Here is a 25235-nt window from a genome sequence, read left to right on the forward strand (position 1 = left end):
CCATAGGTTATAGTAAACTGTCACTGAGTAGTGACCCAAAAAGACAGTATCCGCACTCCAGGTCTCAATTCCTCCTGCCTCTCGCACTGCAAGCAGCATCCGTGCAGCTGCACAGCCATTATTTTAGGAACCATATTGGCTCGAAACAGCTCAACAGGCAAACGGTGCTTAGAGGATTTTGAGGGACAAGTCCCTAGAAGGGACAGTGGCAGTCATGACAACTGTCAAACAAATACACTGTCACCAGACATATATGGGGTGCACAGGGGAAAGCGTGCAGAAAAGGTACAGACAGGACTGAACAAGGCAGGACGACTGAAAATTACATTCAGAGGCCAGAGATGCCTGTGGCAGAGAGTCACTAATAGGCAAGAACTGGGGGTTACACAGGTACTGCCATGGCAATGGTGATGACTGACACGTGAGATGGCAAGGGATAGTGGAAGAAGGTGGTCAAACACAGGAATGGGTAGCCCAGAGAGGCTGTGGAATCTCCACCCTCGGAGATATTCCAAACCCAACTGGATACGGCCCTAAGCAACCTGTTGCAGTTGATCCTGCTTTGAGAGAGGGACTAGGTCTCCAGGGATCCCCTGCAAACTCATCTACTCTATAGCTTTAAGTGAAGGATATCAGGATCATCATCATCTCTGGTCAGCAACCAACAGTACAAAGAACTTGGCACAATCCTTGTTAAAAAACAAGACAAGACCCTCTTAGATTATCTGAGGTAAAGAGATATGGAGCTTCCTACTGCATCTCACAACATTCATTTCTTTTAAAAGAAAGCAGAGCCTTGTCATACTGATCTTTCTTCTCTAACAACTGGTGGTACTGCTGTCTCTAGCCATTTATTTCTACATCTGTACTAAAGTATGCTGTTCCTTTAGCTTTGCAGACAAAAGCGATACCCATTAGATCAATGAAATAATTGTTTTAAAACAGAAAAAATCCCATCCAAAGACTCCCACCTCTGAAAGACAAGCTCATCCAATTTCATTACAAGGTCACCACAAGATAGGCACAGTGCTGGGAAGACACAGCTGGGGGCAAGCAGGGACAAGAGGGAACTCCCTATACCAGCACTGGTATGGAAGCACTTGGGAGGAGCAGCTAGTCTGAGAGAGGGAGGATGGTAAAGTAGTATTTCTGTGATGCCCTCTCATCAGTTGAGCAAGCACTAGTGTACATATGGGATAATGATGTCAGGCACAGCCATAGTAAGAGATACCACTTCACAAAATTCTGTCATCTCCTTCACTATTTATTTGTAAAAGGATGCATGTAGTAGTATTACTAATAGTATTATTAAGAGAAGATGTTCTTATTTAAATCTTACACACAGTTCCTTGGAGAAAACTGTGGACTAATTACCCTGTAATGAAAGATAACTAGCTCTTACAGCTGCCCACTGAGAGAAGTCCAATACACTGCATTTAAGAAAATGAAAAATTCATTGATATTTTTTTTCCTTTAAAAACTGTTCTAAGAAAATTCTGAGGGTTTTTCTGTATGTTCTAGCAGTCACATATAGCTCTCTCTCCAATTTCTATTTATGCTCAAGTTACATGAAGTTTACATTAGATATTATGGGAAGAGATGTGTGTGACTGTGTTGTTCTCTTAAAAGGATGTTCAAATAAAATTAAGAAAAAAGGCTCAGGTGATTTTGTAGCCAAACTTAACAGAAAAAATCTAACTCCTAATGTTATTATCTTTAAATAATGAGACTTATATATACAAATTTGGATTTTCCAACAAGCCCTCTTCTTACTCTCACATATTCTTGCATGAACCAAACAAGCAGATTTGGCCCTTTGCCTTCAGTTTAAAAATGAAAACAAAGATCTGTCAACATAAACATCACTAAATATTATAAAAGTTTCAAACTATTCTAAAAGTATGTGTCTATTATACTTCTTGACTAGCACGAGGAAATAACAGTGGAATTGGGCATATTTAAACCTGTTGAACAAAAGGTGATGGACTAGTGGTATTACGACACTCATAATGCTACAGCTTTGCAAGAACAACTCACTATCTCAGTGTCATAAATAAAACAAGTCAATAATATGTATCAATATGCAGTACTAGAGAATTTATAGGCACTTATAATGAAGCAATCCATAAGATCCCCTTGGCGCCCTGCTCCCTATGAACCACAACCATTCTGAGCTCAGGATAATGTACTATGATAAAATTATCTACCATGTGTTCCTGAATACCACCATCTCTGGATCTGAAAGATAAATTGCATCTGGTGGCTAGGGGTGGAACAGCTTTTTGGAACATACAGAATCAAGTTCCTCCCTCCCCCTCCCAACAGATGGGACTGAGAGTTGGACAGCCTGGCTTCACTGGTGCTATAAAGTAATTAGACAAACAAATCTGGATCCTGTAAATAAGCATGTGCTTGAAATTAAGCATGCTTAAACAGTTGCAGGATGAGGGCCTAAATTTCAAAATTTTAGCCTGTAGAGGAAATAAGCCTATTAAATGATGGCTATCTTTCTGAAAGGCTGACATATCTTTCTTTTCGGGGACAATGAGGTGGGGGAGAAACACTTGGGTAAGCAGAAACTGGTCAACTAGCCAATTTTTTTTAATTATTTTTAATGCAAATCAATATCTTGGGAGTGCTTAAGATAGTAAATAAGACCACGGTACCCTGGAAATCTTTTTCTATTTTAGTTTTCAGTTAAGTTATATGAAAATGGTGAAATGCAACAAATTACGTAAGTCCAACCTGCAACTTATCTGCTGGGCTAGAATTACTTTGAAATTCTTAGCAAACTGGATTTTTCACTTGTAAATTGAATGTTGAAAAGTGTGTGCAACTACATGATGTTCCTCAAAGCTACAGAAATAAATCCTTAAAATTAAAGGTAGAATATACTCTGAGATATTAGCAGTGAAAAAGCAACCGTATGTATAGACAAAAGGCTACATTTAAAGAAAGTGACTTTGTAACTCTATCTGGAGCATCAAAATACACCAAAAAAAAAATTTCTTACCCTGCTTCTTCCATACCCATCAACATTGTACAGGACATCTGTAATGGACACATCAACAAATTGATCTGCCACCTTGCTCACCACCTGCCTCCTGCACCCAAGAAGAGAGGCAATGAGACAAAGAGAGACCGCAACATTTAGTAACTGAGAACTGCATCACAGCGCAAATACACACAAGGAACGAACACAGGATGTCAGAGCAACTCTAACCCCAACATGCTGTAACTTTGAAAGCTCAATTCTACAGGCTCAAAGTCACTTCAACATGCTTGTGGTCACCTACTAACAATATAACAGGCTAGCAGCAAGAGGCTTCACCTGATGGGCTCAGCAAAAGAGGGAATGAATAGGAAATTTAATTGCCAACGGCTAGAAGTGCTGTACCATAATAACTAAGTCGATCTAGTGCACATTCTGCCACAAACGATTGGGGTCTAGGCTTTTCATTTTTCACACCTAGTCCATTGCATTTTGCTGGTGCTAGCACTAACTTCTCTTTCTGGATTACTTTTAAGCTTGCTCTAGATGACTACATGTGAATAATAGTCCCAGCACAAGGGAGATGGCAGGAACATGTGACCAAGGCCAACAATCTCCTTGCAACAGTAGGAAAACTTTAGCTTATGGAGACTGTGAAACTGCACCTTTGCACAACTATTCACAAGATGCAAGACAGTATCATGGCTTCCATTCCTTGCTCTGCAGGAACAACCCAGGTACCACTGGCAGCATGAGCTACAGCAGGACTTGAAACATTCACTCTGGAGTCCCAGGAGGAAAGTCTAGAACATAAAGGAATTTGCCATGAAAGCTCTATATCATCTCCCTAAAAAGCAATTGGTCCCATCATTGAAATATCTAGAATGATTGACACTGCCCTGTTAATCACTTATTAAAAGAAAGACCTTTTCTCAGTTCCCAAACAAAGATGCCTTTCATCAGGTGAACGGTGGGAGGAACCGGCTCCAAATTAGAGATTTTGACAAGCTTCAGAGCTATTGCTGAAAAACATTTCTGCATCAGCAGAACTCCTTCCCCAAGCCTCATCCTTAACACACTACCTGAATCTCCGCTGAAACCTGACATACAAGAAGTCTCGAATGGATGCAAAGTAAGCATAATACTCTGAATGTAAAGGATTAGCTTGGCAACATTTTAAAACAAGAATTACCACTTCTAGTGAGAAATACTTGGTTATTTTAAATATGGTGCCATGATGATCTCTCTCATTATCCTAATACAGGATTTTGTTAACTGCTCAGAGGCAAGTTAAATTTATTCCTTCCCTGTGCCAAAATTTTAGTCTGTGTATATATTTGAACAAAAACACAATCTGAAGAGTGTATTTATTAGCTTCTGTGTGTAAAATTGATGCTCATCATCTCTCCAACAAATTAGAAATTCAAAAACAAAAATCAAAATTAAATGAGTACTGACAAGAGAGCTAAAGATACCAGCTATGCAAAAAAAACGAGCTAATCCGACAGAAGATACTCACAGAAAACAGCTTATGAATTAGAGCTGGTGCTCAAGACAGACGTTTTTTTGAAAGAATGAACAAAGATCCTGATTCCCAAGATTTTCAATACAGGAAAGAAATGTAAAAATAAGGAACTCATTAACTCAGGTCTGGAATAAATCTTTTTCACTCTGAATATAAATACATTTCAAAAGAATTCAAAAATATTATGTATAGGAAGGGGAAGTTCCAAAAATACAGACCAATACTGTCAGTCTTTCCCAGGCATCTATGCCCTCTAATTTTAAGGGCTACAGTCCAGATGCCAGGTCCCTAATCCTGTAGGTTTTTATGAATTAATATCAAGAGCTTATCCTTTAAGAAAACACAATAGCAGCTACATTAAGTAGTCTCTTAAGCTTATATTGCATCATAGCTATTTAACTATTTAAAGTTAGAAAGTTCTTGCCCTTTGTTGCTCACATTTTAAACAAGGTTTTGGCTGAAAAAATTACTATAAATGAAGTGCACAAAACTCTTTCCACTGGAGAATCTTGACAGTTAACTTGGAAAAGAGAAGAGACAAATGCCCATATCTGAATACTACTTTGCCTGGCCACAAGGACTGCTTACATTTCTCCATTTTCAAAAGAATGGTGGAGGTTAGGATGTTTTGGATGGTGGAGGTACAGCGATTAAGGTCTCCCCATTTCAAGCCCCAGGCTTTTCTGCCCTGTTTATTTTTACCTCAGTCCTTTTTTATTTTCCTTCAGATGCTAACAGAATTGGAAGGGAAAAAGGCATAAACCAGCCTTTCATTACACATGTGCATATGACATCTAGCACAATGGGGATTTAGTGAGCATAATTACGATCTTTGGATTCTGCTCTAATACAGATAAAGTCAACAGACATTAGTGATACTGTAATATAATTACATTTACTACACTCTGCAACATCCACCATTAACACTTAAAATAAAAAAAAAGAGCATCATTTAAGTGTTGAACAATCAAAAATGTGATTGATGTTACAATCTAGTAGTTTTTATCTTTGTTCTTTTGCTCACCTCCAGGATTATGTTTTCACTGTTATTTATTCAGCATTACATCAGAAAACACATGTAGCAAACTTTATGCACAGAGCAAATTTCTTCATTGCAGATGTATGAATGGTTCATACAAGAGTTCTTGCTGTTTACAAAATTAGAACTACATTCACTCTATAGATCTCAAGTTCTTCTTCCAAGGTATTATATTTCACAATGTATGTAAGCATACTTATTTTTTATAGGTATTTTACACTTCTGCTGTCTTATGCTGATTCTATCATTGGTCTATTTACCACACCTTTTCATCAAACTCAACACATCGGTGAAAGTACAGCTTCCATTTTACTCAATCATATGGAGCTCCAATTTCACAATAAATCTGGAATCTACAGTTTTAATATCTGAATAAAAATTTGACAATGCTTAATATATTAAACGTTTATATCTTGGTCTGAAAACATATATCGTTTGTACATATTATGATATGCCTTTGTAATCCATAGAGGAGCATATGGATCTCCACACATACATTCTAATAGCCAGTTTAAGTTTTAAAAATCAGGTGGAGAATTAAAACCCTTAACTATTGTACAGAAACAACACTGTTACCCAGCAAATTCCAGCTGCCTTAGTAATAGAAAGTTACAGTGTATAAACAATTCAAACTTTAAAAAAAAGAAAAAAAATCACTGCACCACATTTGAGCAATTTCAAAAACCTCTGAAGATTACACTGGACCCTTGTTCTAAGAAAGTCTCTCCATTATTACTATGCAGATAATGCAGCTGAATGCTAAATTCCTTTAAACTATGCAATTCAGAAAAGCAACAAGACATACCAACTGCTCAATGCCTAACAACATTGCCTTTCCTGCCTACTGAAGAAAATCTCACTTATTTTCCATTTTTTAGAAAATAACTGCTCCAAAGTCCGCCTCAAAGTCATCATCCCAGAGCTTTCTGACAAAAAGACTCGGGTTCAGGTTTCTGTAGTTCGCAACTGTACAACATACTGATCAATCTTAGTTTTGGCATAATTAACATAAAGGTACTACATTAAAATGATACCTGTAGTTTTAACTGTAATCTTCAGAATATGGTCCAAAGTGCATGTGAAACTTCAGACTGTAAGACAGTAACAAAGGCCAAACTCTAGCTATCTTCTCATTTATAGGAATACAAGATCAAAATCTTCTATCAGTCTTATAATGAAATAGGATATTAAGCTATCAAAAGTTAAATTTAACCTCTTGATAGTAACATTATTTCACTTGACTCATTTTAACAATGGCATTCAACTGTCACAGGAACATGAACTAGAGTTTTATTTATCCGTGCTGAAATTTAATCATTACCTAGCTTTATCTATTGCCAAGTTCCATCTCCATTTCAACTCCTTTAACTTATCCCTGCAGTAGCTTTTCTATCCAAACATTTTAGGAAGGTTTGTCATTCCTAGACTGGAATCCAATCATCAAATTTTACCGCACTCTAACAGAGCAAGATACAGACACATTACACTAGAAACTCCTTAAAAGGGAATAATGTTTCATCATTCAAAAAGGCTGCTTTCTTTCACTATTTGTTAGATGCAGTTGTGATGACTGAATTTTTCTAGTATTTTGTGTCAAGACTGATGTGCCATTACATGTCATTGAGAATACCTGGCACTACAAATATTTCATTCAGAGAGTCACACATTCAGTACAAAACCTGCCCTGAATGATAATGCAGACTTTACAGAAGTTAACTGGACTGAAATCCTAATACGGAGACAAGAACTTTTGGGGCGGTTGGCTGGAGGGCTTCTTCCTACCCTCCTGCCACTCTTTACCTGGTTTTAAATTTTGGCCACAAATTTCCTAGTCTTCAGTTCTGTGGCACATCAACTATGAAAACAGATTTGTGTATTTATCCTAAATCAGACAGTAGTCAGAAACTGGAAACAAAACCCAGAAAACAGACCCATGGGGGAGCAGGGAAGATAACACTGGGGTTTAACTGCAAGAAGAAGAATGAACTGCAAGAAGAAGAATGGCTGATGTTGAAATCCTTATGAATAACGCTTTTTCCACAGAAATGTGTCAGAATACTAAACAATTCAAAGTGGTACAGACCAGTTCACACAAGAACACACTGCAGATACTTTATCCTTACTACTTCAATTTTAGGGTGTAATGGAAAATTCAAATTGCAAATTCAAAGAAAAATAGTTCTGTATTTTTCTGGCACGTGGACCTAAAACAACAGCCTGAATTATATACAAAACATAATAAGCAAATAGGTCATAACACCGCTTCCATGGATACAATAACTGTACTCAATTCTTTACGCTGTCCCTTATGGATTTTTTGTGCTGTGAAGTATGTAGCGTGTCAGATTTTTATCTTTCATTTTTTAAACAAAAGCATTAATGTTTTAGCATTAAGTATTTCATATTAGAAGAAGATACTGCACTTAACACATTTAAGTTACATTCAAGAGGAAAAGCACTCTCAAAAGCAACAGGCAAATCACCAGAAATAAGCAGAGCAAAAACACTCTAGGAAACCAAATATAAATTTATTTTCAAGAGAATCTTTAGCTTCTTGCTGTAGGAGCTGTTTGAACCTTCCATCCCTTTAATTGTGGAGGCTACTTAAGAAATTCTATGTCAGTCAGGACCAACACTGAAATACAACTATAGTAGTCCACTTTCAAAATTCTTGAAAACCCATTTAAGGATATCAGTAGGGGGTAAATTAAAGCTGTATGCATTAGGAAGCTAATAATTTGAAAAATGTACAGGGGCAATGAACCCTGAAGTTATCAAGCACTGAAATGACTAGAAAAGGGTTTTGTATAGTTGGAAGTAACTAAATACAAGAAAAAAGTTGTTGTACAAAAAAAACCGTACAACTATAATCTGAAGTATAACAAAATCCTGTAGATAAAACACTTATCATACACACTTTCTGGTATAGGGATAGTGGAGAGGCAGAGCTAGCCTATATGATAGCAGAACTCAGAGTCCACTCCTCATGAACTCTGTTACTTGAATATACTCTTGTCAAATTCTAAATCTTATTGGACTCAAGTCTTCCAACTCCAAGCATTTCTTGCACAAGAATTTCTCTAAGCATCTGTAAAAGGCTAGAACTTTCAGTGAACAAAATTAAGGGAAAGAACAGCTGTAATACTGTTTAAATTGTTATTTAAGATGAGGTGAGAAGGAGCTTCATACAGAAGCTGAAGGACTCAAATCAACAACTCTGAAATCAGAACAGAAGCCATACTGTATCATGGTAAGCATATTTCTTAGATAATGCCTTTACCATTCTCATGAAAAAGTTACCCACATTTCAGTTCATAAGCCACTGAAAAACCTCAATTTGCCCAACCTTCTAGGGAATTTTGGAGAGTCTAGCTGGGAGGTACTATGAATACTCATTACAACCAGAGCACACTCCACCCAGGATCCAAAACCAGGATCATCTGAAATTGTTCCTTGCAGTTGGAAATAACTGAAAATAAGGCCACTTATCTCCTGAGCTTTCTATGCCTTCTAGATGAAAAAGCCAAGACATTCCTGAACAAAGACAGACAAGAAAGGAGGAGAACACACAAGGAAGTAGCAGGACATGAGCTGAGCAGGAGGGGATAAAGATCAGCAAGAGGTTTTGAGAAGAAATGCATTAACATGTTTAAAATTTACAAACATGCTAGAAAGGAACAGTTTCCAGCTAAATTAAATATACATGTGCCCAGTGCAAGGCTTAAATATTGTCTGAAGCCAAACACTGAAGAGTGAACACAAAGAAATACTGAGCCTCTGAGTAAGACAAGAGTCCCATGGAAATAACCAAACCAAAAACTGTGTCAGTGCCTACAAACACACACAAGACCCAAATGAAAACAATCTTCATGTGGGCATTTCTGTCTTTTGGGTAACCTACTTTTTAAAAGCCTGATGCTATTTTAGCATGGTGGCTTGGAATTTAATACCATAAGGTTAAACACAGCTCACCAGCAAGATGCCTTGCCCAAAAATCTAGACAGGGAACCTACTCTTTCTAAATTCCAGTAAGAGCAAATTAAGCTGAACTTCTCTGGGTGGGACAGGTGGACGAACCACTCTGCAGCACACCTGCTGCCTGCCTTTGAAAAGCAAATTTACACACTGGATTCCTGAGCAGCCCTTTTGTGCTAGGAAGCATAGTCTACATATACAGACATACACATACTTCCAGCTTTTGTACATACAAAAGCTCCACAGTATTTGGGTAGTCCACTACAAAGACAGACAGTCATTTGCCAAGAGGTCACAGTTGTATAATATGGCTGCTATGGGAATTATTTATCTAGATTATTAAAACAGAATCCATGAATAAAAGTAACAGTCTTACAAAATTCAAGTGTTCCAGTTGGGTACCACCTTAAAATAACAGTTCTACAAGCAGAATAAAAATATGCACTGAAATAAGAGATTGAAGTATCCTTTACAGATGTTGCTCTCTGGCTTCCTAAAAGATGCAGAAACTCATGTAACAGTTACTGTCCTAAAGACTAAAAAATTTTTAATCAAGTTTTGAAATGCAAAAAATTAATGTCTAAAGTACCACATATGTCACAATACCTATTACTTAAATTGAGCCATTTGAGAAGTATCCTTTGAACCCTGCACTATGGGCTGCAGCAGTGTTGAATTCACCAGATGCCAGCTACCAAAAATCTCCTTGAAGACTGACATGGTTATGGACTACACCAATGTGGCTGACAAGAGTCTGCTTCTCACTCCATAAAAAGCCAATTCAAAATTTAGACTAAGAGAACAAACAACTTCCTCCCCCCAAAAAACAAAACCACCAACCTGTAGGAACATCTTTTACATTTTGAGGTCAGATCCTGTTCTAAAGATCAAAGAATCACTAATCTACTCAGAGCTGCCTTTGGTGCAGTAACAGCTTTGCCCTAGCATTGACAGTTGTAAGCCATTCCTACCAGATCACCCACAGGTAGCTACAAACGTCAACTCTTGCTCAGTCAAGAAAAGGATCAAAGCAACAAAAAGCCACAAGATCCAGAAAACCAACAGTTTACCTGCCTTTAAGAACTGCACAACCCTGCACACAACTACATACAGTAGACCGTGCCTTAGAGTACAACAATCTTACCTAGATGACAAGGACAGCAACACACACACAATAGCCACCGTTTGTTTAGTTAGCCATCAGGAAGCACATTCAGCCAGGCAGAAGGACATCAGAGCAAGAAGACCTAAGCCCCCTGTTCCAGAAGTCTGCCCCTTCATAAATCTGCAAGAGGGAATTTTAACTGAAAGCATTCTTCACCCCTCCCCTATTTGATGCCTTCAGAACCAGAGTCCAACCCTAAGACATGAAGCTGCAAATGCTTTATGACAGTTGCCACTGAAAACAGAAACCAAAACCATTCTAAGTTTAAAGTGTAAAATGTTCTCCCCACTCTTATGCAAGCTCCACTCAGGCATCCTCTTGACTGGTTTTTTGCTGGTCTCAATGTCTCTTTTCTACTCATAGCTATAAGTCTCTCCAGCTTTTTGAGAGTAAAGAACATCGAAGAGTCCTAACCACAAGGCAAAGTATCTGACAAGTTTATCCAGAAGAAAAGCAAAATCTTCCCCAGTTTTTTTATTATGAGCCATGAAAAATTTTTTGATTATGAGCCAAGACATTTCTTTCCAGCAACATCTATACGTATGTCGCTACCTGTTAGCTCATAAACTTGTTGTCTAGTCACAATCTCAATCAATTGAGGTTCCGAATTACCACTTCGGATTCCTTCTACATGTTAGCACAGTGCTAAAGGCATTGCTCTTTCCAGACAATCCAAGAAGTAGATATTTTGCAAATTAACAATAGGAATTCCAAATTTGACCCAGGCAGCTATGAAAATATTTCTAGCGTGTGAAAAATATTCAAATTACTCTACTTTCTGCAAACATTCTCATTTAAATATATGCACCTAATGTCCAGATAGGCTAATAAAAGGGTTCACAAGTTCTTACACAATGAACTGGCAGGTTTTATTCACAAGAATGTTCTGGAATATCTTTTGCTGTTTTTCCCCCATTCTAAATGTTTAATGCATTCCCCATCCCCAAACTGTATAATAAGTAGCTTGAATATAAACAGTGTTCACAATACCTTAGAGAGAGAGTGGGAAAGAGTAAGCACCAGCGCTCTTTTGCTAGAGTTCTGAAGAACATGTCAGTATGATCCTAACAGGCATCTGGAATAAAAATGCTTAGTTGTCTGTGTACATATGTAAATTTAGCAATACCTATCCTTTCGGACAGAAAATATATGCAGGACTCTCTACAAAGGAAAGTATAATTTCACAGTATAAGTTTCCACATAGTGCCCTGAAAATAGAGCAGCTTGGAAAATAGCAAGAATATCACTCCATCAAGAATACATTTAGTTAATCATATGGTTTTATTACCAAACTAAGCTGTTGCCACACGAAAGCATCAATTTTCCCAAAAAAGCTAGTAACCTTTGTCTTGCATCTCAATTGCCAATGCTACTGCATCCCAACACACATACATTTGCCATTACAGCAGTGAACCACACATCTTCAAACCAAGACAAGTCATTATCAGATGAGGCAGAGGAAAGAAACACAGGCAAGAGCAAATATTCAGAGATCCGTATCATCATAATCTGACAGCAGTAAACGCTACGGCCCATAAGACCATTTGTTTCTAGGACTCCCTGCACAAGTATTACTTTCCTGTGCCACCTCTGAATAAGTAACCTGGTTGGGACGCCTATTTAATGTACCACAGTCTCATATTAAGAGAAGGTCTGCCAAGAGAGGAAGTTTGAGGAGAATGATGGTAAGGGCAGTTGCAAAGAAAGAGGGGTTTGATGGTAAAACCTACCTGAAGTAACCTTTCTAGACACCATCTTTGCATTTTCCTGCTGCTCCATGCATTACTAATCAGTGACCCACTGGAAACTTCGGCACCCATTGAAAAGCCTGGCAGGGTATTTGGCTTTCAATTCTTCTACTCAGTTTATTCCCAACACAAGTATATTCATCAGGCTTAGAAACAACTCTTGAACAAGGGCAGCCACTCAGCAATGAAATGTAAATTACTGACATGTGCTAAAACCTGGACTTGCCACTGCTAATGAGCACATTAAAGGAAAAAAGCTCACTAGATATTACTGCAACCTTTTCACTTAACCCTGTGTGTACTGAAAGCCATAATTTAACATCAATTAAAGAACCTACCTCTAACAGTGAGACACTGTTCAGACATATGCTTCCTACACAATTCTGATGTAAAAATTATGAAGATGGACAAACGTGTGAAATGCCCAATCAGGAATGCATGCACACTGATAGCAGCCTTATTTTTAATCTAAGTTCATGAAATTGTCCAAGAGGTCAGTAAAAAAAAAAAAACAAACAAAAAACACACGATAAAAATCATACACGCATCCTGACATACATAAATGTCTAAGTTTACAAAAATCAATAGTGTCAAATCTTAGTTCATCAAATAAAACATGATTTGCTATCAATAAGCCCCAAGGTTAGGAAGTCAACTTGTAGCAACTTTTCCCTTCATATTATACTCACAGGGGTGTGAAGACCCTGAGAAAAATCTTCTCCAAACAGTAGTGGCCTGCAGAGTCAGGGAAAACAGCACCTTCCCTCAACAGCATCTGTGCAATAAAAGTCCCACCAAACATACAGTCACTCCAAGTTTCAAAGCTTTTAAAAATTCAGACTAGCAATGCTGCAAAAAGCAACTATAAACTTATATGCTGGAAGTTGGAGAGACAATGTTTGGTGAAAACCATTTCCCCCATCCCCCTTTGTGTTTTGGAAGATGAAGGAAATTCTTTAAAGACTAGTTGGTTAAGTTCTGTAAATGTTTCTATTACATAACATTTTTGATAAGCATGTATCATAAACAGAAGTCACACAGAACTGATTTTCAAGACCTAAACACTAAATCAGCCTAAATTAAGTACCTAAATCCCTCTCAGTAAGGTTTCTGTCAAATACTAATTCAGGTTAAAAGGTTATCACCTTCAGTTGCTTATATTTTCCTCTTATTCCCTATACCTCACTCCCAAGCTACCATCCCTTTGAGTTTGCCTCCATTTCAGTCAGGAGTCAGGCAGAAACTCCTTAACTTGAATCTGCCAGAATCATCTGTATTAGTTTAAAGACTTTAAAAGGAGAGTTGGGAGCAAGGGGAAGGGATATTTTAAACAAAGATAATTTTAACAGACAGGGCTACAGAGTGACCACACATACGGTCATTCCAGCATATCCAAGGAGGGCAATAACCCCTCACAGGGACAGACAGCAACAAGTCATTGGGAGTAGTCATCTCTTCGGGCAGCTTGGTCACAGTCAGAACAGCAGTTCGACCACAGGCTAGTAACCTGATCTTCAGGAGCTGAACGAATGGGTTGGCATTCAGGGAGCAAGTGAGAATCAGATGCCAGGTTCTAGACAAAAACACATCACCTAACTTTAGGAAATCAATTTTAATATTTGTGTTATTTCAAAGCTTCATTGCTAGAGACAATCCAACTGACAAGTATTTTAACTATTTTCCAAAAAAACACATGCGTAACAACTCTAGGAGGAATTGTTCAGCCAACCTAGTACTCTTAAGTTATCAGTGCTATTGATCACTATCGTTCAGTCTGAAACAGAAATGAATGAAACATGCTGTGCAACGAGACAAAGTTTATTTGTAAGCCAACCTTCAAATAGAATTAAAGATAAAAAGGCAAACGCATTCATAATAATGAGTAGGAAGTATTTTAAAGTTCCGGGGAGTTATTTAAAAGATTTGCAAAATAAGCCACTAAACACAATTAGGCAGTTGCAAGTAATTACTAAATTCCTACTCTTATCTGGGAGTCATCATTCCTGTTGCACTAGCTAAAGACTTTCATTCACAAAAATTGACAAACCAGGTAAGATACTATCAAGTAATGGTTATGTTGGTATGTGTTCACAGATTTTTGTTTGAGCATTTCTTCTATGAGGAAAGACAAGAGAGCTGAGACTGATCACAGCCTGGAGAAGACTCGGGGGAAATCTCATGGATGTATATATAAATACCTGCAGGGAGGGTGCAAAGAGGACACAGCCAGGCTCTGCTCAGTGGTGCCCAGCGACAGGACCAGAGGCAATGGGCACAAACTGAAACACAGGAGGTTCCCTCTGAACATCAGGAAACACTTTTTTTACTGTGATGGTGGCCAAGCACTGGCACAGGTTGCCCAGTGAGGTTGTGGAGTCTCCATCCTTGGAGATAGTCAAAAGCTAAACAGACGCAGTCCTGGCAACCAACTCTAGGTGACCCTGCTTGAGCAGGGAGGTTGGACCAGTTGACCTCCAGAGGTCCCTTCCAACCTCTGCCATCTGTGATTTTGTGAAATAAAGATTGTATTTGATATCTAAAGCAGAAACCAGGTCCAACTGTATTATGCATTCCACAACCATACAGTAAAAATATGCAACCAGCCTGAAAATACTGTAACAAAGCAGAAGATACTGAATAGCTAAGAAGTTATGAAGTGACATAAACAGTTTAAATACTACAAAACCTTATTTAACTCTGACAGACCTGAATACAGCTTGCCCTTTATCCTTTACAGCTTCCACTGTTGCTGTAACAGGTGGATCTATTCAACAGTAAAAAAAAAATTGACATTTTCCAGTGTTCCAATGCACTTTCAGTACCATATATACCAACCATATATGGATACCAACCATATCTGCCATATTAACAGTGATCCTCTCAACATGCAGGTCACTGGAACAGTTCTCAAACCACAGAAAACAAGGACCCCAGAGAGACTAGACAACAACCTCCTGCCCAGGAAGCAACTTTGAAACAAGTGAATCCACAAGTGAACCCTGCAGTATACGGAACAAAGAAGTAGGTTAAGTCTTGTTGCTGTAGAAACTATTCGGAGTATTTAAGCACTTCGCATTACAGCAGCAACATAACATACTGTACCAGTATTAAATACCTATCGAAAATTTTTAATCAAGACAGATACAACAATATAAAAGGAACCAAACAGCAGCATAAAATAAACCCTAAATTTATAGAACTTTAAGATCATGTTCTAATAATTCAACATGATCTTAAGAACTAACTTCAAGAAAATTCTTCCTGAAGTTAAGATTGCAGTCAAAATACACACAGTGAAAAACAAAGCGCCACCCCCCAAAAGTCCTGCCCAGTCCAGGATAATAGGACAGCTTTAGAAGCATGTTAGTCAAAAAACTGTCCACTAACATCTTTTTCCACAGACAACATAGAAATCACTCAAATGCCTTTTAAAGAGAGTTGTCAGTCATGGTTCTCCCTTCATGAAGCTCATTCCTGGTCTCAGTAGATCCATTAGAGGTCAAGTATCAGAATCTGATCTAAAAGTGTCAGAAAGTAGGAGATGTTACTCGTGTAAAACTCAAATCAGAAAAGCCAACTGAAGAAGGGTGTGAGAAGTAGGAATGAAGACTCAGATGATCTTCATTCTTAGAGTCGCTAAAATAGAAGACAACACATAGTATCACTTATTGCAACATCTAAGTGTCTTCAAGCTAAACGCACTTCTACAAGTAAATAAACTTTTCCCCTTCCCTCAGAAGTAACTACCTCCTAGCCTTAGGATGAAAGACATTTAGTATGTTCGTATTCCTCCTCATGTAACCCATCACTATCAATAACAAAAGCCCTTGTGTATGAAAATACAGTATGCTGTAAGACCATCTTTCTTGGTTAGTAAAGTGTAAATTCAGTAGACAGATTTTGAGTCATAACTTACTGCAGTTAGTTTACAACTACAGAAGAAAACAGAGGATAGAATTGTGAGAGAGAAAATTATTCTATCACACACATCATTGCTTCAATATATTTCAACTCTGTAGTAGTACACCCAAAAAAAAAAATCCATCTCACCACTAAGTTGCATTCATCTTTAAAGTCAGAATTAATTCCCTTGATGTGCATATTTTAGAAAGAATATATAAACCTTAAGTATTCAATCTGCAGTGTAAAACTACTCAGGACAGACCATCCATTATAAAATACATTATTTCTTAAAATGCAGGCAGAAGATAGAAGCAATCATTAAGGAAGCATTGTTTACACTGAAGCTTCACCTGCCTTGCCACAGAAGTAAATTAAAATCCACAGGGCAACCAGGAATTCTTACTTCAAAGACATATCTCTTAACTGTTCAGGTCCAATCCAACTCCTTTGGTATCAATGGGACATTTAAAACTGATTTGGAAACTGAGGACATCACATTTGCAAGGTTACTACACTAGCTTACATCAATTATACTAGGATAGGACAAATTAACAAATTGTGTTAGCTCAGAATGGACAGTTTGCCATAACCAGACATACTTGCCTGCATCATTGGAAATCAACAGTAGAATAAAAAGGCATAAAGTGAAAGAAAACAATATTACCTATGTAAAAAGAGAATTATACAACATTACACTTGCAAGCATTCTGTTACTGCAGTGAGGAAAAACACGGGTATATACAGTTGTTAATATAACTGCAACTGTGGAAAGAGAGTTTTTATTCTCACAACCAGACACAGCAACAGTGGAAGAAAGAGGACAGAACAAAGCATTTCAGAAGCAACATGAAGGATTCCTGTAAGCCTAGAAATAAGTGCTATTGCACTGACATTGCCTGTCAAGAAATAATGACTTTTTACAAATCAGGATTCCATAAATCCATTCATTTGTAGAACCACATACCCTAATATGCATGCCAAAGTGCTGCTGAAAGGCATCTCATGGGAAATATTAAATGACTTATGATAGTCCAGATAGGCAAAAATCACTCTAATATATTCTTTAATCACATGCACAGCATTAAATAATTCCAGAAGTCTTGCAAGCCCACAGTTCATCCACTGGGACTCAAGCTGCCAGACATTACTATTTAAATCAAGAGGTTTTATTTGGGTTTTTTCTAAGAACAGCTGCACATGTTAAAGATTTCAACCTAAGCCACTTTAAGAAAATACCTAGCTTTGAAAAAACACAAGTTAAAAACAAAGGCTTACTCCAAGTGAAAAACAAATACAAACAGGTCAAGACTCCCATGTCAGAGGAAGTTGCCTAATCAGGAGATCAAGAGAAAACCCACACTAAGATTATAGAGTTTAGGCAAAAGACTCCAAAGGAAAGAGCATTTTTGCCACACAAATCTTTGGCAAAACACCACCCTACACCTTTAAATACACGCATATATGTTATAGGCACGTATATCCACAAGACCTGTGGATAGGCACACTAAGAATTAGGTTTCTTGAGGGTTGTTTTGGTTTAAGTTTAGACATAAGCCTGCACTTGGAAAAGTACTCAAGCTATATACAGCAGTTGCTCAAAATAAAGATTTGGAACTTGCAATAGAGTAGAAGTGGCATCAATTTGTTCTGTAGCATAGGCAATCTTAAACAGGATACTGATGACACAACGTAAGCCATCCTATGCTTTTAGTAAAGGCCTGTGAAGTTTTTCTACAGTAAAGGAATAATACAGCCTTCCTACTTTCACACTAGGAAGTGTCTAAACAGATAGTTCACATGACTCAATTTCATTTTTCTAGCTCACGTGCACTAGCAGAGGACTAGTAACGTCTGACAAATACCGTTCTGCCCCACTCCTTGAAGGATACAATCTCTGCCATAAGCAGCTTCTTGACACCAAGCTTCCAAAGCTGCCTTTTTTTTAACCACCATTTTGCAGCTTGGAAGGCACAAATGCTAACTGGTCATGTGAATTGCCAACGCATGTGGGAACAGCATGAGAATCATACCAAATGCTTCTCAAAAATGTAACGTCCATTGAATCATGATAAAGGAACTTCACAATTTGCTCACAAATAACAAAGCTGTGCACAACAATTGTAAGGAAGTGCTGCTGCCATTAAGAGTTTACATTCTAAAAGGTGACAATCCCATAATTAGCTGTGCATAGGACTGTGGGTCCACCTGCACAAAGTTCTTCACAGGTCAGACATGTGTCCCCTTACAGCAGATGACATGTAGTTCGTTTTACCTTTTCCATCTCAAACTTAACAGCCATTTACAAACATGTGATCAACCACTTCCATATACATTGTTTGCCCATTTATTTCAGACAATACATTGTTGGGGTTTTTTTTTTTAATTCCACCAAGAATGTTAATCTAGCTTCAAAGGTAAAGAGAAATAGCGCTGGCTGCTTTGTTCTCCCCTTAGTCATGCCAAACAGTAGTTGCTAAAAGGGCACAAAAGATGTATAAAAATAGGTTCCACTAGGAACTCCAAGAAGATTCATATCTTATTCCAAAATTGAATCCTTTGTCCCACCATGTTTATGGCTTCTATTGCAAGGAGCAGATCTCAGCAGAGTACAGAGGCTGGCTTTTTTTGCGTTAAGAAACGGAGCATCAGGATAGTATTGTCAAGGTTGCATTAAAGGCTGCATTTGTAACCTTAACTCTCATTTTGAGACTATTTTATGCAAAAATTCCATAGGTTTCTTGGGGAAAATACACCACAATGCACCACCTATGAAAGTAGGAACTCTATCATATACATACATCCAAGAGACCAAAACGCACTGAAGATACAAATCCTGCAACTACTATTTTTCATACTGGACTTCGCAAAGGAATAGTATTCACTTAGCTGATTTTTCTTTTTTTTAAAACAGTAGCTTCCCAAGCTTCCCAACAGTAGCTTGCCCAAGTAGCTTGTGGCAGAGGGGGAAGGGGAAGTTCATTTGTGTTTTTCTTTTAATTAACAGGGGAAAACTGATCCCATTGTGAGCAACTGCAACACAAAGTCACCGTGCATCAAGGTTTAAGCTACTAGCCATTATCAGGAAGCAAGAACATAACCTCAACTACAGGCATAAGACTCCTACTTGCTGCTAATATCAGGTAGACCACAGGAAGAAGCACTGACTGGAATAATGACTGTGCAACCCAGTCGCCTGCTTGCTTTCTCTCACTCTCTTTTTCCCCATTCCCTTCTTCACCCAGGTAAGAAAAGGAGGAAATAGTCACCAGGACCATGGGCCAATCCCAAAGTATTCCACATGTGCAGAGACCTGACTCCGCACTCCCACCCCCGAACACAACAGCTGCCCTGGAGCAAGCAAGGAACAGAAAAACGGCAATTTCAGAAAAGTGTATCTTTCAATGACAGAACAACCAAAAGGCTCATCTTGGTCTCAGGGTTTCCTCCTTACCAAATTTCAAAGGCCTGCTGCAGACAACAGGGGTGACAGAGCTTCTCAGAAAGGGTCTGCATTAATTTTATATAATGGGAAACATTAAGCAAGCTAACCTAAATACAGAACTCACTAGCAAACTCTTCTAGAACATGAAGGAACAAATTGTTCTTGCAGTTCTGCATAGCACCTGGCAAAAGATACTAACATTTTTTTTTCCCCCTCAATGTGGCAATAGATTTTAACTGCATCTTTAGATTTATGTCAATACCAATTATAGAATTACTCCTTGAAGGAAGCAAATTGCTCACATGCAAATATATTTACATGCATAAACTACAAGTAACAATTTATGCACTGAATTTTACAACTTCAATGTATAGATAATTTTTATAAAGCACTGCAAGAATTCCAAGTTGGATAGCTTACATTTCTGAATTAAAATCAGAACGTAAAGTAAAATTCTAAGGAACTACATTCACTTGCACAAACCCATGTTTTGTTATTCTACACAATAATGCTGGTAACATTAGTTATAATGTAGTTATTCTAAAAGTTTTTCAAAAACCTTCACATTAAAATACCAATCTTTAAGAAATTGACCTTAGGGTTTCAGAAATCTTTGACATACCCACTTGATATAAATGCCATGGATTCCTTTTCTGTCAGCCATCAACAGTGGCCAGAATAGATACACGCGAGGAAGGGACTGAATGAACCAACTTTTTTATTGGATCACAATGAACAACATGCCAGATATTCACCCACTGATTGCTTTTCGGAAATCTTGTTTTGGAAACAACGGATCATTTACTTGTGCTCTCCCCCATTCTAAGAGAGAACAAAATTAAGTTTCTAGAGAAGAAAAAAAATAAAAGACCCCTAATTTTCACTGCTCTAAATGTATCCATCAAATTCTTCACAAGGATTGTCTATAGCTATGTGCTATTCCATGAATCATTTAGGCAATAACGAACAAAAAGACATGCTTTTGTTCAAATTGCACAGTGGGATTACATGTGAACTGACCCTCCATGTGTTAATTGAAGACAAAGCTTTGCTTTGAGCTCATTACCACTCTTACAGACAGATCCCCAAGTTTAGAAAGTTTAGTGTATTTCTCTGTTTCTGAATCTAGGTAGTTTGTTTTAAAAGTACAGATACACATCAGGAAACAAGCCCAGGTTTCACAAGTTTCATCACTACTTTCAGCACAAAAGAACAAAATAGTGAATGTGCAGAGAAAGGGATAGGGAGAAAGAAAATAACAAAAACACATCTTTGGCAACTTCACAACAGTTTTGTAACATTTGTTACAGGCTTTAATAAAGAAATGAAACAGCAGGCAAGTTTTCTTCATAAATATATTAATCTTGAAAAAATATGTAAGCAGCCCTCAGTGATAAAAAAACAGATCATTTCACCAATTCTCACTAGGGGTTTGATATTCTAGAGCCACTGACATGAAGGGAAGCATGATTATGTCTTAACTGAGACTTTAAATTTTCAGAAAGCAAAGTAGAACTACCTTGTTTTATTATATTTTTAGAGAACAGAACAGACTGGGTTTCTGAAACATAATTAAAAAGCTATTTTGAGACTGTTAGCACCAACCCAAACTTGAACATGTTTCTAGTCACCACATTATTTCAGGAATTCACTGTTCCAAAGATTTGAGTGAAAAGATGAGAAATAGAAAGGGGGAGGGGATCTACAGGAATGTTGGTACATCCTCCATTTCTGCTTAATCCTGCCAAAAAAAAAGTGTTCCAGATTGTCATGTCACCAATACTATAATTTACATCACCAAATAATAACCAGATTACTAGGAAATGAGCCCAGTTTAGAGTAATAACTATCAAATTTCAAAGTTTGGCAGCAAAATATGAAGCAAAATAGCATGAGCAAGCACTTCTGTTTCATTAATTTTTTGTTATTAAAAAAACAGGAACTGCCAACTAAAGCCAGTTATCCTGCTGGTTTAATCCAGTGGGAACAGAGTTTGTTATAAATTAAGCCAGGAATCTTCCCTCTAAAAAGAGGCTCTGGTACATGAAGCAGAACAGTGATAAAAGAAAGCTGCTAAACTGCATGAAAATAGCATGTAAGAGATTACCCCAGATTTGGTAAATCCTGGCAAACACGAAGTGTTTTGAATTCCTTTCAACTTTAACATCACCACCACCACCCAGCAACCAGCAGGATGCATTCAGCATCACACAGAACCTGCACTTGTTTTTATCTGGGGGCTTTTTCAAAAGCACAGCAACTGCGAAGTATAAAAATTTGATATTTCATTCCCAAATAATCTCTTCAACGAGCAGGTGGTATTCTTTAACACCAAATAACCACCTAAACAGTAACGGTCTGTACTGCAATTAGAACTCATGCCAAAAGGGACATAAGTCAAGAAAGAGATGTGGAAACAAGAGCTATTCCACAAATTCTAAGAATTAAAAGAGCTACCATTTTACAGAATCACATTCCTCATCTGCGTTTTATACTCTGAATCAAAAAGGTGCAAATTACTCTCAAAACCAGCAACAAGTTTATCTTACTGCCTGTAAAACAAGATGTTTTTTCAGCTACATGGTTCGTTTACTCTGTAACGAAGTTGGTAACTGCAAAAGCTTTTTACTGGAAATTTCAGCATATGTGCTTGTCCTTATTCTCAGTGAAACCAATGGACAATAACATGATCTGCAGTGACTACACATACAACATCCACTCAAGACTGCTCAAACATTGAGCACGTAACTTTCTCCTAGCGCTGCTCAAATTTATGAGCAGCTGCATGAAAGTTTTTGGAAAAAAATAAAATCCATAAAACAGCCACATATCAGTTTCTGTGATATAAAAAAACCCCCACTGAAGTAAAGAGGCTGTGAATAATAATTTTTATAAATTCAGACATGAAGTGAAAACAGCACCCTCTTGACTCTCTTTGGTCCTTTCAGAGAATACAGTTCCACAATACATGACCACCAGCAGAGAAGCCAGTTTTTAAACAGCTTTCTATTCCCATCCTGAAAGTGCAGTTCAGCACCTTCTCATGGCTGCTGATACAGCTGTTCACCAGCTGTGCTATGAATCACTGAAATGATCACTTAAAAACAGATACGTTTAACCTAGATCATTTCAGTGACCCAGTTTTACAGAGAAGCCTCATAAACAGTACAGGCACAAGTGAAAATGCCAAAAGGTCCTTACATCCTTGGTAAAGTTCTTCCAAACAGGCACCTCCCTTTTTCCAAAAGAAAACACAGGCTGCAATTACACCCTCAAAATCCAAGAAACCCACATGCACAGAAAGCATACTGAAGTCTCCTATCTTAAAGTATCTTTTAGATCTGCCTTGAACTGGTATCTTGATTCCTCAGATACTTTGGAAAGAATATATGCCACCTGGTGCATCATTCACAGCCAAGCAAATAGAAATAACTTACCAAACGTCTAGCAAATTCTTTATTTTCTGAAAGAAATCCATAGCCTGGGTGTACCTTGAAAATAAAACAAAAAAAAAAACAAAAAGAGTCAAGCTGATTGAGCTCTGAAGTCAGACACCAAATTTGCTAGCACCTTCTCAGATACTAGGGAAGGTGAAGTAGACCACTAAGCATTTAAATTAGTTGAATGCCTTAAGAAACCATCTTAACACACTGATTTATTGGTCCTAAATCAAGCTGTAAAGACTCACTGGATGAACTGCCATTTCTGAAACAAACATTCCTTACTTAACTAGGGAGAAAGGTGCTGTTTGCAGAGCAAGGGACACACTCCATTTGGTGTTTTGCCTTCTGCTGTTTTTAACTCTGTTTTACCACATTTACCTTATTGGGGACTTCCACATATATACTCATCCACACGCTTCTCAGTAATCACTATGGAGTACTTCTCATCCCACAATATTTCTAGCACTGATCACACCAGTGGTCTTAAGGTCCACAGTCATAAGCCTCCTACCTCTAGCGACCCTTGCTGGAGAACAGAGTTTACTGTCTCATTAGCCTAAATCATGCATCCTTACATGCTTAGTTTGCTGTTCACAACCCAAGGCACACCTAGAATAACTACTTGAGAGGAGCATGAGAAAGTTTCCATTTTACTTTTCGCAATTCACATAAGACTCTTGATCCAATATACTCCAATAAACAGTGTATAAGCCATTTTATTTCCCTCTTTTAGAGGGCCTCAACAACTGGGTTCCATATTCAGAAACTCAGGGAAAAGGAAATAGTTTTTTCTTTATAGGAAAGTTTTGAGCCCCTGAAAGCACTATACCAAAACATCATCTTTAAAAGATATTACAATGCTGATCCAAACTGTTCCATGGTAATTAGCGTTGCTCACGTACACCCATCAAATTTTATTTTAATAAATGCTCTGTGTACAGTAGCTCTGAATAATACATTTATTTCACTAATAGAACAAAGAACATTAGGCATGTGAACATGACTACACATTAGTTTTTCCAACCAATTCCTGTTAAGCTTTGAATCTCTGGCCAATTTGGAGGGAAGGCAGACTATCCCACATTTACACATATAAGCTAACGTGCATTTGTAAACATTCTGAAACAAAAATAATTATGGGATGCACTATTACCTTACCTTTCTGAAAATAACATTTATATAATTTAGAAAGTGATTCAAACTAAGTTTAAGCAAAAGCCTTTTTGGAAAACACTTTGTAAAACGTTCAAAAAAGCTATTATGGCATATAAAGGGTTAGTGCTCAAAACTAATTGGGATTTTTTTTTCCCCCAGCAAATTTGGAAATGAACTGAAGCTGCTCCCTGGTGTGAAAGCTGAATCCAGCAGCCACCTGCAGGATCAGCGACCAGTGCTGCCAGATGCTACAAAGCCTTTGATTTCCAGTAGCGATTTCAGACACATTTAACTCATGTGACATGAACTAACTGGAATAGCATATTCAATCACTTCCCCCCCACACCTTTAAAAAAAAAATACAAACTCTGGCTTTTCTGCTTTCTATATATGAAACAGCTGCAGCAGATAGACTCATTCAGACTCACAGCTTGGGCCCTGGTTTCCTTAATGACTTCCATGATGGCATCCATGTTGAGGTAGCTTTTGCTGGTGGGAGCTGGGCCAACACAGACAGCTTCATCCGCCATTTTCACATGAACCTGAAGAGGCAATATTCTGTATTAACAGATGCTCCCAGCAAAAATAATTACCATCACATTGAAATATGCACACAAATCTGATTGTTTCAAGGATAATTTACATACCATAACCACTCTAAAATACACACTGAAATTACCAACGTTGACATACAAGAACTCACACAATAACATTAAATCTCATTTCATTTAATTCCGAGCTTAAGTCACTGTCAAAATGTTTTATTATTCCAATATATTATTTTGAATTTGATTAAATAAAATCATGAAAAATATGATTTCAGCTTCCTATACTGATCATCTATATGT

General features: G+C 37.7%; 1 protein-coding gene across 4 annotated transcripts in view; it reads right to left on the reverse strand.

Annotated features, from left to right (window-relative positions):
- PCCA (propionyl-CoA carboxylase subunit alpha) overlaps window positions 1-25235 on the reverse strand; it is a 288817-nt gene that overhangs the window by 223412 nt on the left and 40170 nt on the right. For 2 of the 4 annotated variants that reach the window (XM_074859348.1, XM_074859349.1), the window contains 3 exons: window positions 24816-24929; window positions 23227-23280; window positions 3014-3104 (listed from right to left, as the gene is read on the reverse strand). In XM_074859348.1, the coding sequence (XP_074715449.1) occupies window positions 3014-3104; window positions 23227-23280; window positions 24816-24910 (240 nt within the window). In that variant the 5' untranslated portion in view covers window positions 24911-24929. The remainder of the gene's footprint in view (window positions 1-3013; window positions 3105-23226; window positions 23281-24815; window positions 24930-25235) is intronic. The other 2 variants (XM_074859347.1, XM_074859350.1) reach the window with 1 other exon arrangement.

This window comes from Strix uralensis, chromosome 2 (genome assembly GCF_047716275.1).
Source record: "Strix uralensis isolate ZFMK-TIS-50842 chromosome 2, bStrUra1, whole genome shotgun sequence".
NCBI classification, from domain to species: domain Eukaryota; kingdom Metazoa; phylum Chordata; class Aves; order Strigiformes; family Strigidae; genus Strix; species Strix uralensis.